Raw genomic sequence first — 18,544 nt, 5'->3', positions numbered from 1 at the left:
TTCACTGCTCCCAGTGCCACTGGAGCACCACCGGCCTCCCCCCTCCATCTCTACCACCATCCCCACCGCACCGCCACCATCCCACGGCGGTTAAAAAAGGTTTTTTAAAAGATTTAACTTGCCCCCCCACCAGCCCTCGAGCTGGAGCGGCAAATAATTTTTGCCTACAGGCTGCAAAAAAATTAATCTGCCCATGAACATAATGTGCAAATAACTGTACCTTTGTACACACCTGTACCTGTCTACACCAAACACTTATATGAGTGTCGAACATAACATGTGAATAGGATTAGAGTGGTCTGAGATTCTTCTTCAGAGTAACAGGAACATTTGGTGAACTGGGGAGAATATCAGAAGAATATTTGCCCTAGCACCCTTTTTTGCCAGCACTGTTTTTCAAGGGGAGCAGACCCAAGAGCCACATGATATCATGTTTTTCCTGGGTCTGGAGAGCTGATCTTGTGGCAGCAAGCATGACTTGTCCCCTTAGCTAAGTGGGGTCTGCCCTGGTTGCATATGAAAGGGAGACTAGAAGTGTGAGCACTGTAAGATGGGATGGAGCCGCTCTGGGAAGAGCATCTAGGTTCCATATTCCCTCCCTGGCATCTCCATGATAGGGCTGAGGGAGATTCCTGCCTGCAGCCTTGGAGAAGCCACTGCCAGTCTGTGTAGACAATCCTGAGCTAGATGGACCAATGGTCTGACTCAGTATATGGCAGCTTCCTATGTTCCTGTTGTTTGATACAGTCAGCAGCACTTGGTATTCTGGATCTGTCATATGAGCGCAATATCATCTGCCTTTAAATCTGATTTCATTATTGTGAAGAACTATTGGAGAGCTTGGAGAACTATTGTGGTTGAAAAGTGATGTAAACATATTGTGATATACATGTAATAATACAAACTCTCTAATATGCCTGCCTGCCAGCCAAACTACAAAATTTTGACCTGCTTGCCAGCACATATTTTTTATTTGATTGTCTGGCCAGTGACCTTCTGGTGAAGTCTTGAAGCAAATAGCGACCAAACCTTTTTGGAAAAATAAATAAATCCTGACAGCTTTTATCTGTTAAGTATATTTTTTCATTTAATTTTGCCTCAATGTGGGATTTTATAACATTTATGTGACTCCAAGAAAAGGATAACCTATTGTCCAATTAAACGCTAAGAAAGCTTTGAAGAAAAGTCTCATGAGAATACATTGCTGATGGGATTTATTGCTGAAATATGAGGTTTTGATAATGTATTCTGTAGGCCAAAGAATGTTGTCTGATGAATTTGATGGAGATCTAATCTTTGTTGACATAAAGCTGTTCACTTCTGCCATCCCACATTTTCCTGCATGTGTCATGTTTTTATGAAGCTTCACTCTGAAGCCAAGTTATTTTGATTTTTACTCTTAACTGGAAATGAGTGAATGTAATAAACTGCAGTTCTAGTTTCAATAAGTGCTGCAAAACATCTCAGCTGAGATTATTTGGTACATTTTTTCCCCATTTTGAAATCAGATTTGTCCTAATTTTTTCCAAATGTGTTGGAAAAGCTTGTAACATGACATTGTCCCTTAATATCAGCTTGTTGTGGTGTTTAAATCATTTTGCTTATTAGTTAGCAAAGCAAAATAAAATATTCCATACAAAATTCCCTCATAGTTTTCAAAACAGACCTGTGTATTTTCCTCAAGGATAGCAGGAGCTGCCTTTTTCAAAGGTGTACAAATGTTCATCAGCCAAAACTTGTGACTGCCACTAACCCTACTCCTCTGATGGGGTGTGGAAAGGGTTTTTGGTGATGTTACCTTGAGCTTCAGAAGCCTTTCAGTGGCTTGAGGCCCAGTGCAGCTATAGCAATAAGCCCCACCATGCTTTTGAGCATGTGTTGGGGGCAGGCTTGACCTAGCAAGCACGGAGCCGTGAATTAGCAACCAAAGCAGTATGATATCTTGTTGCTTCCTAAGACCCTGTACAATATGTGGAAGATCCCATCAGAATGGAAACAAAAAGTGCTTGCCAGTAGCAAACTGTCTGCTACATAAGTATAAGGGTCTGTGCTTATATTAGGTCAGACTGCGGGTTGTTCTAGTCCGCTATTATCTGCTTGGAATGGGATTGGCTGTCAAGGCTTTAGACAGAGGTCTCCTCCAGCTCTGATATCTAAGATCTTTTAACTGAGCCTAAGGCTTTCAAGATGCAAAGCAACTATCACCGAGTTGTAACCTTTGTTCCTAAACGTTCCTAAGCCAAAATAGCACTATTATCTTCATTGAATAATCCACTTTGGCTCAAAATACATGAAATATACAAATGGTGCCTTTGTTTTGTAAGATTCACAAATTGTCTTGTCCTAAAGTATTCTGAGGGCTATAAGCCACTGTCCTAAATTAGTCTGGTGGCTATAGGCCACTTCTAGCCTCAAGAGCCAAGATGTGTCTGAATACCAGTTGCAGTGGAGTAACAGTAGGAGAGAGGACATGCCCTCAGCTCTTGCCTGTGGGCTTCCCAGAGGCATCTGGTGGGTCACTGTGTGAAACGGGATGCTGGATTAGATCGGCCTTGGGCCTAATCCAGCAGGGCTTTTCTTACATTCTTATGTATTCAGTCGATATTGTAAATGTGCCAGAAGAAACGTTATCACCTATGTTGACTGATTAAGCTGTTTGTTTGCTATAGTGTGACTCAAGGATTTTCAACCGGAGGTATGTGAACCCCTGTGGGTGCTTTAAAGTCTTGGAGAAGATACATGGAGATTTTCTGCCTCCTTGAGTTACTGGCGTGCCATGTAGTGTGCTCCCAGTCAGAGGACTCTTCTTACCATCTGAGATAAGAAGTTTTCTCCAGAGTGCCGAGGGGGAGGAGTGCCAGACAGCATCCCTTCCTCTGCCTGGTACTGTGTCTGGCTGGCTACACACTCAGGCTCAGCCCACCCCGCTCTCCGGATGATCCAGAGTGCGGGAGGAGGAAGGAAGCCACAGTATGTAGTGATTCCATGGCAGATTAATTTGGCTTATTTTGTCATGAACATTAGCAAGATTTACCTGTGAGGGTCATAATTCTTAGTTGCTTACATAGTACGTTATTTTCCACCAACTTTGGCAAGAGTTGTTTCTGGAGGTCACCATTCTTGACTGCTTGCATATATTTCCTTCCAACTCATGAGTAACTTATTCTGTATGTGAGCCAGTGACTGCAGTGCCTATCTCATAACTGTAACATTTTAGTGTGTGCATTTGGTACCTGAACAGAAGTTTTGAGATAAGGGGTACACTTGTTTAAAAGGGGGAAAACATGCCTACAAACCTCTGGTGTGACTGTGGTGCAGTGGGGAAATGCTTGACTAACAAGCAGAAGGTTGCCGGTTCGAATCCCCACTGCTACTATAGCGGGCAGCAGCGATAAAGGAAGATGCTGAAAGGTATCATCTCATATAGGGCAGGATGCCTCCTTGTCTTAAGGAGGCAATTATTAGACCTCTTCTAAAAAAGCCTGCAATAGATCCCTCAGAGTTGAGCAATTATAGGCCAGTTTCCAATCTCCCATGGCTGGGCAAGGTAATTGAGAGGGTGGTGGCCTCTCAGCTCCAGGCGGTCTTGGAGGAAACTGGTTATCTAGACCCATTTCAAACTCGTTTTCGGGCGTGCTATGCAGTGGAGACTGCCTTGGTCGGCCTGATGGATTATCTCCAATTGGCAATTGACAGAGGAAGTGTGACTCTGTTGGTTCTCTTGGATCTCTCGGCGGCTTTCGATACTATCGACCATAGTATCCTTCTGGAACGTCTGAGGGTGTTGGGGGTGGGAGGCACTGTTTCACAGTGGTTCCACTCCTACCTCTCAGACAGATTCCATATGGTGTTGATTGGAGACTGTTGCTCTTCAAAATCTGAGCTTAGGTATGGTGTCCCTCAAGGCTCCATACTCTCTCCAATGCTTTTTAACATCTACATGAAACCTCTGGGAGAGATCATCAGGGGATTTGGAGCTGGGTGTTATCAGTATGCTGATGACACCCAGATCTACTTCTCCATGTCAACTTCTTCAGGAGCTGGCATATCCTCCCTAAATGCCTGCCTGGAAGCAGTAATGGGCTGGATGAGGGAGAATAAACTGAAGCTGAATCCAGATAAGACGGAGGTACTTATTGTGCGGGGTCAGAACTCCAGAGACGATTTTGATCTCCCTGTTCTAGATGGGGTCACACTTCCCCAAAAGAAACAGGTTTGCAGTCTGGGAGTGCTTCTGGATTCACACCTCTCCCTGGTTTCTCAGGTTGCGGTGGTGGCCAGGGGTGCTTTCTATCAGCATTGGCTGATACGCCAGCTGCGTCCATTTCTTGAGATCAATGACCTCAAAACAGTGGTACATTTGTCAGTAACCTCCAGACTTGACTTCTGTAATGCACTCTATGTGGGCCTGCCTTTGTACGTAGTCTGGAGACTTCAGATGGTTCAGAATGCGGCAGCCAGGTTGGTCTCTGGGTCATCTCGGAGAGACCACATTACTTCTCTGTTGATGGAGCTACACTGGCTGCCAATATGTTTCCGGGCAAAATACAAAGTGCTAGTTATAACTTATAAAGCCCTAAACGGCTTAGGCCCTGGATATTTAAGAGAGTGCCTTCTTTGCTATGAGCCCCACTGCCCATTGAGGTCACTTGAGGAGGTCTGTCTCCAGTTGCCGCCAACTTGTTTGGTGGCTACACAGAGACGGGCCTTCTCGGCTGCTGCCCTGAGATTGTGGAATGCGCTCCCTGCTGAGATACAATTGTCCCCATCTCTGGCAGTTTTTAAAAAACTTCTGAAAACACATCTCTTCAACCAGGCTTTCTCAGCTTTTTAAAACTTGTTTTTAAATTGTTCTGATTATTTAATTGCTGTTGTATGATGTTTTTAATTGTAAATCATTGTATGCTTTTATAATTTTTGTTTTAATTATTAACTGATAACTGACTTTAATGATGTTTTAATGTAAACCGCCCTGAGCCTTTTGGAAGGGTGGTATAAAAGTTTTAATAATAAATAAATGAATGAATACTGCTTGGGAAGAGGCAATGGTAAACCCCTCCTGTATTCTACCAAAGAAAACCACAGGGCTCTGTGGGTGCCAGGAGCCGCAGTCGATTTGACGGCACACTTTACCTTTTACAGACTAGGAAAGCAAAAGTTGCTGGATTGTAATGGGGCTGCAATATGATATCTTCTAACTTGATTTTTCCTCTTTGTTTTAGATCTTCGAATTCCCTTGATGTGGAAAGGCTCTGATCACTTTAGCAGCAAAGATAGTATGTTTGTTTTTTAAATGCTTATTTAAGGTTTAATCTTGAGAGCTCCATATTTTGTTTGTTATGCAGCAGAGAGCAAGGTGCAGAACTATCTCCCAGTTGGCATGTTGTATTGCCTCACAATAGGCTTCACAGTAGGTCCCCCATAATGTTGGTGGTTGTAGCAATTTGAATTAAAATTGCTATAAATCTATAATTCTTAAAATGTGCTGCATGGAAAAGCACAGAGTTGTGGAAGTAGTATGATTCTTTCTGTGTTTAGTCACAGGAGTGTTGAAATGTTGGATGAAAACATAGAAAGTACTACTAGCCATTAACACTGACATAAAATGTAAAATAGTATTTTGAGACACTTTTTTTTGGCAAGAGAAGTATCTACATGAAAGTGCTCTCTTTCTGTTGAGTAGATTATTGGCTTGTCTTCATGAATGCATGCAGTTTGCTGTGTCATGGAGATTAACCCTAAGTCTTTTCTAGCTGTCTCCCACTATTGATTTCACTGAATTTCTATAACAAAATTTTCTAAACCTTCATTGCTCCTTCCTAATACCGCGTGCATTCTCAAGATGTTTTAATGGTTTTCTGATTTAAAAAAAATATTGTCCAGCTGAAATAAAATTGCTGTCGTGGGTTATGATGATGCAACTATTTCAATATAAATATTGTGAAAGTATGAAGTCTACATTTCTTTTTCTTCTTGAAACTGTGCTATATTGTTTGAGCATTCAAAAGTTTTCTTCCAAAATAAAAGTTATGCTGACTGTAGTTGTATGGACACAAAGGGCATTAGCCAGTGTTCCATCAAGTTGTGCTCTTGTGCTCCTGCTGCTGTATGTGGAATTCCCTCCTCCCAATTCTGCAATGCATGGAGAGCTGCATATAGGAGGACAACCAGTTCTGTGCATCAGGCATGGACTGTGGATCTGGGCCAGCAATTTCATTTTATGCTGGTTTTGTTTTGTTTACCAAAAACATTTCATTTTTTGTGGTATAGAATCTCTTCTAAAATCAACTTTTCTTTTTCTTTTTTGGTCTTCCCTCCCCAGGAACTCAGCGTTATTCTGTTTTTTGCTTACTCAAAATAGGAGCTCAGATTTTTGATACAGACTTGCTTATTGTGGATAAAGCCATCACAGACTTATGTTTTGAAAGTGCAGCTGTGTTGTAAGTATTCCTGGATCAATGCATACTTGCATGGCACACCAAGCTGCAATTTCCCTCTTTTCTTCAAAATAAAATGTGGTATGAGGCCAAATATATACACCCCTACTCTTTCATTGAAGATAAAATGCAAAAATTAGAACATTAAGCTTATCTAATCAGAGGTTTATAAAGATTAAATTACTACATGGAACAACTTGGAACATAAGAGAACAATACATTCTGTGTATTGTTGGGTGAGATGATGAAATTTTTGCAAGGAACTGGAGGGAGAAAATCTGGGCAAAGCTGGAACAGGTAGCACCAAGGCCAATCTCTTAGATTTTGGAAGCTGAATATCCATTTTGCTGGAGCTCCACTGTGGGTAGGTAACCCAACATGAACTTGCCATTTGGTGAGGATTTATTCACATTCTCCTCCCCCTGCCATTCTTAGTTAAAGCTTACAGCCCTGCTTTTTGTGTGCACATGCAGTGTTCTCTCTAATTTTTTTCATCTGTGTGCAGAATAAGTTTGTTCTGGGCAGCAGTATCAAGGCAGTGTGCATGCACATGCCTTCATGTTGGAGCCTTCCTGATTCAACCTGAGCGGGATCTAAAATTAACTGAGCACACATCAGATAATGTGTGAGCATACGCACACCTTAGAGGGAACAGTACGCATGTGCATTGTTTGTTTATATGCAAGTTTTCATGTGTGTAAAGAAAATGCACACAGGTGTTTAGATGCATCTTTGCATGGAGACTGAAATATAACATATATATGGAAACGAATGCTGTAACCAAGTTACTGAATCCCACAAATTCAGTGTCCATCATATCGAGTCCTGAATCCTGTTGAAACTTGATGACTTGGGTGTGTACACTGATAGTAATTCTATATTTAGTTTTGTCCTTTTTCATTGCATAATGCTGTTATCTTTTGAAAAGCATCAGATTGTTGACATATTGAATGTGGGATTAAATTGTTGAAAACTACTTGCTGTAGTAGCACTTGTAACTTGTTTTGATTTTTATTTGGACTTAACAATTGAATTTCTACTAAAAAGGTGAAACAACTTTTTCTAGTGAGGAAGCTGGGCCAGACTTCCAGTTGAAGGTTGAAGTATATAGTTGCTGTTGTACTGAAGAATCTTCCAGTATAACAAACACTCCCAAGAAACTAGTTAAGAAGTTGAAAACCTCCATCGGTAAAGCGACAGGGAAGAAACTCAGCTCTGCTTTAGATGATGGCAATCTTGAATCCTCCTTATTCACTGACACAGCCTCATTGTAAGTGAGTTGTTTAATTTATGCCTAGGTTGGGAGAGTGTCTTTATTAAAAAGCTTCCGTGTTTATCTCTCACAGGAGGGATACAAATACAAAAAGTATTTTTTTTTAAATGAAAGTATTAGCTTAAGTGCCTCTTTAAAATAACCTGGTTTAATCTGAACTTAATGCAAACCTTTAATCTCTCAAAACTGTATTTGTAACTACAAAAAAGCAGGCTTTCATAAAAGAATTGTGGGGAGAAACATTCTTGCTATTCAACACAACAATTTGTGTTACTTTTTAGGCCTATGCAGTTGAATATATCTGATATCGGGTCTGATATGGGGAATAATGCTGATCCGATATAGGGAAGCTTATATCAGACTGGAATTATCGGAATGGCTCTCAGAATATCAGTAAGAATATCTGAATAGAAAATGGTGGAAATACAAGAAGGCATTTGCAGCCACTTTCCACAGTTCTAGCAATTTCATTTCCTCCAATTACAGCTGCGATAACTACTCTATGAGCTCTCTCTCTCTTTGGTTTGACTGGGTGTTCTTGCATACCCCTGCTATTGCAAAAGGAAGAAAACAAATCAGAAATCCTTTTGAAATAGCCCAGTTGCATAAGAGCAGCTTCTCAAACCAAAAACACAGCCTCTATGGGGAAAAAGAGAAAACATTCACAACATGGTAATGGCTGGGCAGAGAGCTCTGAAAATTTGCATCAGGCGGATGGCTGGATTCGGTGTATTTAATTTTAAGTAAATCGGTCAATCTGATTTTTAATTTAAAAAAATATATTAAGCCAAAATCTTAACATCAGAGAATTTCACCAAGAACTGATGTGTCATTTGAGAATCAGTGATGACAATGTGAATTGATGATACCAATAATGATTTTTTTAAAGGTTCCTATGTCCAATTACAATATTCATAATATCTGATCAGAACCAATCTGATATTTTCCAGCGTGCACAGGCCTCGTACTTATACTGTATTTACCTGAATAGATGATCCCCTTTTAAAAATACAGGTTATACCTGTATTTACTCAAAAGGAAGAGGATTCTGAATGTAAGACGGCCCCTTGATTTCTAACATCAAAGAACTTGGAAAAAATCCAATCTTGAGTTCAGGTAAATAGGGTATTCTGAATTGATACTGGGGGCAGGAATTGACAAGTCACCCCAAGTGTCATCCACTGGTGCATCTGGATGACTGCTTACTCCTGCTCTGCTCAGTGACTACCTGCTCTCTGTAACTGGCTCAGCCATTACTCTAATTTCATGTATGACTCTGACTAGCAAATAATGTAGACTTTTGTTTATTTATATGTATTCATTTATTCTTAAATTTATATACCACCTTTCATAAAATTATCCCAAGGCAGTTTACAAAATTAATACAATAAAATTCCATAAAATCACATTAAAATATTAAAATCAATTAGAACCATAAAAACACAAAGCATGAAAAGCAGCCAGAAAGGAGAAACTGACAACCCCTAAGGGGTAAAAGCTTGAACAAATAAAAGTATGTTTAGTTGTTTTTTAAAAGCAGCCACGGAGAGCATTCTAGAGCCTGGGGGCAACAACAGAGAAGGCCCTGTCCCATGTGCATGACAGTTGAGCCTCCCTCAAGGTTGGCACACGGAGCAGAGCCCCCTCTGATGATCTTGTTGAGTGGGCAAAAACCCTTGGGAGCAGGATACTCACTTCAGATACTCACGGCCCAAACTGTTAAGGGCTTTAAAGGTAATAACCAGCACCTTGAATTGGATCTGGAAACAAATTGGCAGCAGTGCAACTCTTTCAAAATAGGTGTAATGTGTTCCAGATAGAATCCTAGCCGCTGCATTCCGCACCAGCTGAAGTTTCTGAATAGTCTTCAAGGGCAGTCCCAGATAAGGCACATTGCAGTAATCCAGCCACGACGTGACTAAGGCATGTGTAACTGTGGCCAGATCTGCCTTCTTGTGAAAGGGATGCAGCTGGTGCATTAGCTGAAGCTGTGCAAAGGCACCCTTGGCCACTGTCTCCACCTGAGCATCCAAAAGAAGAGCTGGGTCCGTCCAGCAACACCCCTGAGCTGCGCACTTACTCTTTCAAGAGGAGTACAACCTCATCCAGAGCCAGTTCAGTCCCTCCATCCCCATTGGCTTTCCTACTGACCAACAGCACCTCCATCTTTTCTGGATTTCACCTTAGTTTGCTAGACCCCATCCAGCCCATCACTGCCTCCAGCCCCCAGTTCAGTACATCCACCTCCTCCCTAGGATCTGATGGCAAAGAGCTGTGTCATCTGCATATTGATGACACTTCAGACCAAACCCCTCCGATGACCTCTCCCATTGGTTTCATTTACTTATTTATTTGTTTGTTTAGTAAATTTGTATACTGCCCCATACAAAAAGTCCCTGGGTGATTCACAAGATAATACCATTAAAACATTAACATGAAACAATTTAAATAAAATAAAACTCTAAAAACCAAAGCTTTATAACTATAAACTAAAAGCCTGACTAAATAGGTATGTTTTTAGGTCCTTAAAAACATTCAGAGAAGGGGATACTCTAATTTCATTAGGAAGCACATTCTGGAACTGTGGAGTCCTAGGGCAACTCTAGAAAAGGCCTCTAGAAATTGTAGATGTTAAGCAGCATGGGGGACAAAGCTGAGCCTTGCGGGACCCCATTGCCTTCCATCTCATGGAAAACACTCATTTACCCCAGTAACTAACCAGGGGGCGGGTTGCGGATGGTCAGGGCAGTTATAAGACAAGGCAGATTTAAAAAAAGAAGCACCTTCTTGTGTTGATTCCAACCAGCACCTGACTACAAAAGCATGTTGTTTGTTTGTTTTTTAAAATATTTATACCCTTCCCCTCCAGTACACTACTGCTCGGGGTGGCTCGAGCAGTTATGGTTGCAGATTGTGAAAGAAGCTATATTTAAGAGAGGAGCGGGTGGGTGTGGGTGTATCCTTTTTATGAGTAAAAGTAGAAGTTGTGTCAAATGCAAAATCTGGCTGAAGACGCAACCATCAATATGTTTGGTTTGGTTTTGGCAACCAGTTAGTATGCACTAATTGGAAGTATCTAAATAATAGAATATTGTCAGTTTTTTTCTTGGTAATTTAAATTCATGATTTAAATTGTCTTGTTTTAAATCAATCCACCCTGATTTATCTTGTGCTTGTATTGAAATGTTAACTTTTTAACTTCTGAAAATCTAAATTCTTCTAAGGTGGGGGTGAGGAGAAGAAAATGAGATGTTAAATTTTCCTGCTGCTACCTCTCAGGTACTGAGAGGCAACTTGAATGTTCTTGCACAATGCAAAAAGTAGAGCATCTGGCCTGCTGTCTTTCAGCAGCAGGAAGGATGTTGGGGCAAATGTCTGCTTCGTAGATGTGAGGCCAAACAGTGGCTGAAGACTGGTTTTAGTAGCTAGCCTTGGTGTATAGAAATGTATGGATGGCGAGGAGGACAACAGCAACTAATATTTATATACCACTTTTCAACAACAGGTTCCATATCAGTTTTCATAGAGAAATAATAAATAAGAGGACAACCATTTTGTCACGGCAATTGCCTTTCCTAGCAGGGGAGGAAGTGCCAGAGACAGATTACTGGGAGCTGCCACCGCTTGTCCTTACTGGGAAGAGGCAGCAGGATAACTGTTTCTAGTGGCCAAGGCAAGTTGTGCCTATCTGTGCCAGAAATGTGCACAAGGCTTGATCTCTGCCATTGCTTGTCCTGGCTGTTTACTGAAGACATCTGCATGACTTTGCTTTTCTCTGTGCACAGCATGTCAGGCTACAGTGACCAGGACATGGGGTTGGGAGTGAGGGATGGATGGGTGAGTGAGTGAGTGGAAAACTAGAGACGAATGAGACCAAAGTACAACTGTGATATTATACCATACAATAGATTGCCCACTGTCATGCATTGGGTGGTGTTTCTGTGCTAGATGCATCACATGTACGATTGTCTGTAGTGCCACCTCAAATTAAAAAACAATATTTTTGTTTGGGTTTTTTAAAATTTTTATTAGCATGTTGCTGATTGCTCTCTGTTAACATTTGCCTCCCTGTGATGATGTGACATCCTGCCACACCAACCATAAATGGCAAATGGGACAGCTTTGTAACGCTGCAAAGCCAGCTTCGCATCCGTGCCTTGCGATTCTTGGTGTGAGATATAGGAGCAGTTTGTACACTAAAGGGGTAGTATTTGTGAACGTTCTGCAAAATGTTTTAAGCTTTTGGGAAAGTGGGTCAAATCAATTAATTGATAAAATTTGGATGTACCACATTAAGAGAGTATTCTGAAACATACTCTTTTGTTGTAACAGGACTAGCTGTGCATTACTCACAAGCATGCTGCAGATTGTATTTGATAAGAAGTCTGTGATGGTTGGGGCTTTGCATCAAGTGTGCTGCTAAAACAGGCTGCAAGTCTCAAGAGCCAGGAAGAGAGTGTGGATTTTAATGTAGAGATAACAAAAAGCTTTCAAACATCTTGTAGAAAGAGCTGTGGTAGTACACAATACTATTACGATATTAGCAAGCATGGTGGGCTTGTTTCTGCAAAAATACTTCCATTTAAGGCAATAATGTAACTCAGACATCTAGGCAAAATTTTGCTAACAATGCCAATTAGTCTCTTACATTTGAAAACTGATAAAAGATTTGAAAGATGAAGAAATTGGCAACTGATTACAATTTTGGGAATGAGATACTGGTTAGCCAAAAAGAGAGGATCTCTGGTGTTAAAAGGAAATTTTTGCTGTGAAGCATATTTCATTAGTGAAGTACTCTGTTTTCTTTGGCAAACCTTGCTCTATAAATAGTAAGGATCTTCAAAACTAACTTGAATATTCAGCACAAAAAGATTTTCATCTGTAAAAAGAAACTCAGCTATTTAAAATGGAACAAAAGTGCGATTACAGATGGCTTTTATGTGTTTATCTAAGTGATTGAGAATCTTTTAGTTGGAATCCATTTATAATCAACAGCTTGTTTTCAGCTGTATGAAGACTTTCCCCTTGATGTGCTTATGGAAATTGCATAGCAGTGGTATTTATCCTATGTAATGAGTGAAACAAATGTAACTGTTATTCTAGAACAACCATTCTTGGGGAAGTGGGAGACCTCACTGTTGCTGAGGTGCAACTAAAATGTTCTGAGCTGTTAAGAGAAGATTGAACTTGTTCCACTGTTTACCAGTAGTTCTACTGTTGCTGGGACAAGCCACAAAAGCAGTTTAAGGCTGTGATCTTAGCCATACTTGCTCACTAGAGAGTAGGAGTCATGAACTCGGAAGAACTGACTACTGATAAATGTGCTGTAAGATTTACAATTTCTACATAGTTATCTTCAGAATAATGAGAGAGTCTGTATTAATTAGATGACCAAAAGATTTTTTTAAAGGATAAAACTATAATTTTTTCAAAGAAGAATTCTTCCAATCTTCCTTGGTAAGAAGACAAAAATATAAATGCTATTAAATTTGATGACACTGAACTTGCTATAAATGCTACTAAATTTGACACTGAACTTGCTACCCAGTCCACAGTACTAAAATAGACATATTTTGTCTTAACCAGTGGTGCAAAGTACAGCTTACTGGCACATACCACTTTGGGCCTGGAGAGCACGGAGGACAGTTTCAAGACCCACAGTCTTACTATTGTGGGAAATGGTAAGTGAAGATTTACTAATAAATGAGTAAATTTTTGTTTCATAATAATTAGGACTCTGTTTCAGAACACCCAAAGCTAAATAATGCGTTCCACCTCTTTGGAACCATGCATAGTTGCAGTGCGCCTCTCTCCACGCAGTTCTGCATGCTTCCGGTGTGGGAAGGATCCACTGTATGGGAAGCAGATCTGTGTCCTGCCCCCAGCGTGATCAAGAAGGAGCTCAGGGTGGTGTGCATGGGGAGTGCTAAAAGGTGGTGTCCTTTCAAACAGTTTCCCCTTGGAGCTCTAGTTCTCATGGGGGCAGTATAGGGCTCTGTTTTCTGTAAAAGAGCCCCCCCCCCCCCCCCGGAAGTATACAGTACTGTGTGGGGAGAGGCTCACTGTGAGCAGCTGCCTCATCCCAGTCCCAAAGGGGTGGTGTGCATTATTCAGCTTTGGCTGTTCCAATGCACAGCTCTAATAGTAATCTAGAATGGCTCTTTTTCTTACTGCAGTTTCTGCGGTGTGTGAGAAGGAAGCTTTTCGTATTGCTACCTCGCAAAGGGAGAACTTGCATGGAAGATGGAAGAACAATATTCCTTCTATAGTTTTCTCCCCTGCTGTAATGAGACAACGGCATTTCCATTCTCCCAAACTCCTATCTTATGCTCATTTGCATAGGATTGCAATCTGAGTGACCAGGGTCACTGTGATCCAGAAACTATCAAGCTGTAACAGCATGGGGCGCAATGCAGGGAGTGGATACCTAGAGGACAGGTGGGATAATGCCAATCATTCCAGTATATTTATATACAGAACAGCAACAGCTGGTGTGGGCACCACTGGGGGGGGGCCACCGGGCGGCACCTTTAATTGTAAATTAGTGGGTCCTTACCTGTCGTCCTGCCGCACCTGAAAGCTGTTCAGAGCAGCGGTGCACCACCAACACCTGCGGCAGCGGAGGATTGGCTCCGCCACTCAGCAGGCGGAGGCCATTTGCATGCCCAGCAAATGGCCTCCACACATGAGCAGAAGCCAGCTGAGTGGCAGAGCTGATCCTCTGCAGCGGGTCTTGGGCAGCGCACCACTGCTCCGAACAGCTTTCAGGTGCAGCAGGACGACAGGTAAGGACCTACTGCTGTAAGTACACAGGTCAAGTTGGTCTTATATGCAGCGTCTGCACAATCTGTGTTAACTGCACAAGACACGCACACTGGGGAAGGATGGGAGGAAACTCTGCTTTTGTGAAAGAAATATATGAAGTGGCCCGAGAATGTTAGAACGTACCAAGAAGAAAAATTAGATGAAAGTATGTGGATCAAAACTGAAGATCGATTTATCACTGACGGGGTCCTGGAAAATCTGATGAGGTTCAACAGGCAAACTCTTTGTTCTTTTTAAGGCACATATCGTTGCTCCATATCATGCAGTCAGATATTCGTGAAAATAAATTCCTGTCAAGTAGTAATCTAGCAATGTGTCATGGCTTTCTTTTTAGAGGAATCATCTTTTTGGCTTCCCTTGTATGGTAGCATGTGTTGTCGTTTAGTTGCTCAGCCATCCTGCATGACCAAGGATATGATGACTGGATTTCTTAATCAACAGGTAAAAAAAAAAAAAAACAAAACTTGAGAGATTTTTCTCTTTTCATAATCACACTTAAATTTCATTGGTGGTTGTAAAACCAGCATCAGCCCTTTTACTTTTTGCTTTGGTGACTTAATTCTGAGCATGAGAAAATTGTTGTTGTGGGTACTACTATAGAGAGAGTGCTAACAAAGCTGAATTTTTAAACATGAACCACAATATGATTAAGAAGCACAATTAAAATGTGTTTTAGTCTGTGGATAAAACTGTTTAAATTATTGAAACTTATTTAAAGATCAGCTAATGTATCTAGTTTACAGTATATTTGAATTTTGTATAAAATTGGTTGACTGTAATTGCTACATAAAAATATTCCAGTTAAGTTTTAGGAAGACTATAGGTTGTTTTTACAAGATGTTCATTCTTCCTTCCTTTGTACCTGCTTAGTATAGTATTTAATGGCAGCTGCTATAATGTTCAGTGGCGTGTTAGGAATGCAGAATTGTCAGGATTCAACATAAATACTGTCTAATCTTAACATTCAGGCAGTGTTTATGTTGAATCTTGAAAATTCTGTTTATTTAAGGTCAAGCTTGGAAATATAGCATCGTAGCACTGAGAATGTACAATTGCACAATTTTAAATAGTAGCAGATAAGCCCTGCTTGGCAACCCCATGGATGTTGCTTCAGATACCTGCAGCAGTGCAGGCAGTTCAGCACTGGGCATGTTACCTCACACAACACATCAGCCATTGATTGGTTCACATACCAAGGGAGTGGACATCCCTTTATCTTAGCCTGACATCTTTTCCTCATTAACAAGTAGCACTCTTGTTTCCATAAGATTCAGATCCAGTTTCACTTGGAGAGTCTGCAGCTCTAGGGTACTTTCCTTGTTGTGCTTCATTGTTCACTGGAATAACGTGTGCTCAGGTCACATGGAGGTTGGTTGTTTTCCAGACCTCAGAATCCAACTTCAGGAAATGGACTTTTAACCCACTGAATCCTGTAACTGCACAATTGTATGCCCTACTTCCGCCAGCTACAGAATCTTTTGAAATTTCATCATTTTTGAATTCTGATTTCCTTATGATAATGAAAGTGGGCTAATGTTTAGCCTACTTTCTAAAGGAAAGTATTTTCATCTTCCATCTTGTTTCAAGATGGCAGCCACTCAAAGTATAAATATCACCTCTTTGGAAATCACGTGCTTACACATTCTGATTAAACTAAATTCACAGTTACACAGGAGGAATCTGAGGTATCCTGATAGGCATATTTTCATTACAGTGCCCATCTTAAAAACGGATGGCAGTCACACACATTATAGACACTTTTCCTTTAAAAAAAACCTCTTAATCTGACTTAGATGTTCAAAGAAGTAGTAAATCAGCTCCATTAGTCTACTTGTTTGTTATGTTGTCTCTATGGATTTAAACTTCTGCTCTGATCTATCCAAACATTCTTTCTTGCTTCATGCTACTGGTACAGTAAATAGATATTTTGGTTTTGTATAAGGGATTGATTGATTGATCAAGTGCTCTCAAGTCGGTGTCGACTCGTAGCAACCACATAGATAGATTCTTTCCAGGATGATCTGTCTTCAACTTGGCCTTTTAGGACTCTCAGTGGTGCATTCATTGCTGTCATAATCGAGTCCATCCACCTTGCTGCTGGTTGTCCTCTTCCTCTTTCCCTTTATCTTTTCCCGGCATTATGGACTTCTCAAGGGAGTCATTTGTGCCTCGAGTGAAAATTCTGGATTGATTTGTTCTATGATCCATTTGTTTGTTTTCCTGGCTGTCCATGGTATCCTCAAAAGTCTTCTCCAGCACCAAAATTCAAAAGCGTAAATAATTTTTCTGTTCTGCGTCTTCAAAGTCTAACTCTCTCATCCATAGACTGCCTTGGGAAAAACCATTGTCCAAACGATTCTAATCTTAGTAGGTATAGACACGTCATGGCCCTATCCACCCCCAGCACAGTACTTCCAGTGACTGTTGCTGGTGTGTGTCTTATGTTTCTTTTTAGAATGTGAGCCCTTTGGGGACAGGGAGCCATCTTATTTGTTTCTTATTTCTCTTTGTAAACTGCCCTGAGCCATTTTTGGAAGGGCAGTATAGAAATCAAATTATTATTATTATTAATAATAATAATAATAATAATAATAATAATTATTATTATTATTATTATTATTATTATTAATTAATAATAAAAAATATCCTTTCCACGGTCTTCATTGCAGCCCTACCAAGTGCTAGTCTGCAGCCTTTTTCTTGACTGCTGGATCCTTTACTGTTGATGGTCGATCCTAAAAGGCAGAAGCTATCCACCACTTCAGTATCTTCAGTATCAATTCTGAGGCTGGTTACTGTACCTGTTGTCCAGTGGTCCCTCTAATTTTTTTCACCTCTGTGCGGAATGAGTTTTGTTCTGGGCTGCAATATCAAGGCATTGTGTGTGCACACGCATTCAGAGTGGGGCCTTCCTAATTCAACCTGAGCAGAATCTAAAATTAACTGAGCAGACATCAGGAAACTTGTGAGCACACGCACATACCTTAGAGGGAACAGTGCCGTTGTCATTAGTTTAGTCTTCTTTACATTTAGTCATAGTCCCATTTTTTTCACCAAGCTCCTTGACTTTCACTACTATTGCTTGCAGATCATCTGCATTCTCAGCTATCAGAGTAGTGTCATCAGCGTTGTGCAGGTTATTGATGTTTCATCCTCCAACTTTAAAATCGTGTTCATCTTCTTCCAATCCAGCTTCTCTCAGTATATGTTCAGCATATAAGTTGAATAAATAGGGAGAAAGTATACAGCCTTCTCTTACTCCTTTGTGGATGTGGAACCAGTCTGTTTCACTGTGTTCCGTCTGGACTGTGGCTTTCTGTCCTGTGTATAGGGTTCTCATGAGAACAATGAGATGTTCTGGGATGCCCATTTTCCTAAGGATATTCTGCAACTTGACATGGTCGACACAATCGAAGGCTTTTCTGTAGTTAATGAAGCACATATTGACTTATTTTTGATATTCTTTGGCTTTTGCAATTATCCAGCGTACATCAGCAATAATAAGGAATTGAGGCACTCCTACTGTAAATGGCTAGATGATAGAAAGAAAAGAATGATTAGGCCTTAATTATTAAAGCCCACTTGTGGTGGTGACTGCTAATAATCATACTGTTTTGGATTGTTTTGAGTTCTTACCAGGGAAATCTGTGTAGGTACAAGTCTAGGAGATGATTAAAAATGCCTATTCTGGCTCTCCCACAAGAAAGTCTGAAAGGAAAAGAGAATCTTGACTGACAGCATATGTTCATGCATGATGACTATTGTCATTTCCATTATCTGGAAATACATGGCTACAGTCCTGGTATGATGTCATTGGTATCCCAGAAGCACAGAGCTAAGGCATACGTGAGGATGACCAAAAGCCCACACACATGGTAATTTTTAAAAGTCTGCATTTGGCAGTGTTGGAAGATATTTTCAACTTGCTTGAGCAGCGAGTACTTAGCTAGCTAAGATAGATGGCGCTTTCGTGCCTGGTACATCCCCCACCCCCCTTCACCTTAAGGAT

The 18,544-nt window shown here is 40.8% G+C and overlaps 2 protein-coding genes across 8 annotated transcripts in view; one reads left to right on the top strand and one right to left on the bottom strand.

The window, feature by feature from the left end:
* Nucleotides 1-18,544, bottom strand: part of ZNF365 (zinc finger protein 365) — a 124,018-nt gene that overhangs the window by 79,826 nt on the left and 25,648 nt on the right. The window lies entirely within an intron of this gene.
* RTKN2 (rhotekin 2) overlaps nucleotides 1-18,544 on the top strand; it is a 50,676-nt gene that overhangs the window by 9,598 nt on the left and 22,534 nt on the right. For all 7 annotated transcript variants that reach the window (XM_053308886.1, XM_053308883.1, XM_053308884.1 and 4 more), the window contains 5 exons: nucleotides 5,223-5,276; nucleotides 6,323-6,440; nucleotides 7,504-7,707; nucleotides 13,297-13,391; nucleotides 14,870-14,976. In XM_053308886.1, coding sequence (XP_053164861.1) covers nucleotides 5,223-5,276; nucleotides 6,323-6,440; nucleotides 7,504-7,707; nucleotides 13,297-13,391; nucleotides 14,870-14,976 — 578 coding nt within the window. The remainder of the gene's footprint in view (nucleotides 1-5,222; nucleotides 5,277-6,322; nucleotides 6,441-7,503; nucleotides 7,708-13,296; nucleotides 13,392-14,869; nucleotides 14,977-18,544) is intronic.

Source organism: Hemicordylus capensis, chromosome 3 (assembly GCF_027244095.1).
Source record: "Hemicordylus capensis ecotype Gifberg chromosome 3, rHemCap1.1.pri, whole genome shotgun sequence".
Classification (NCBI taxonomy): domain Eukaryota; kingdom Metazoa; phylum Chordata; class Lepidosauria; order Squamata; family Cordylidae; genus Hemicordylus; species Hemicordylus capensis.
Note: the sequence above shows the minus strand (reverse complement) of the source record. Positions and strands in the feature narration are given on the sequence as shown.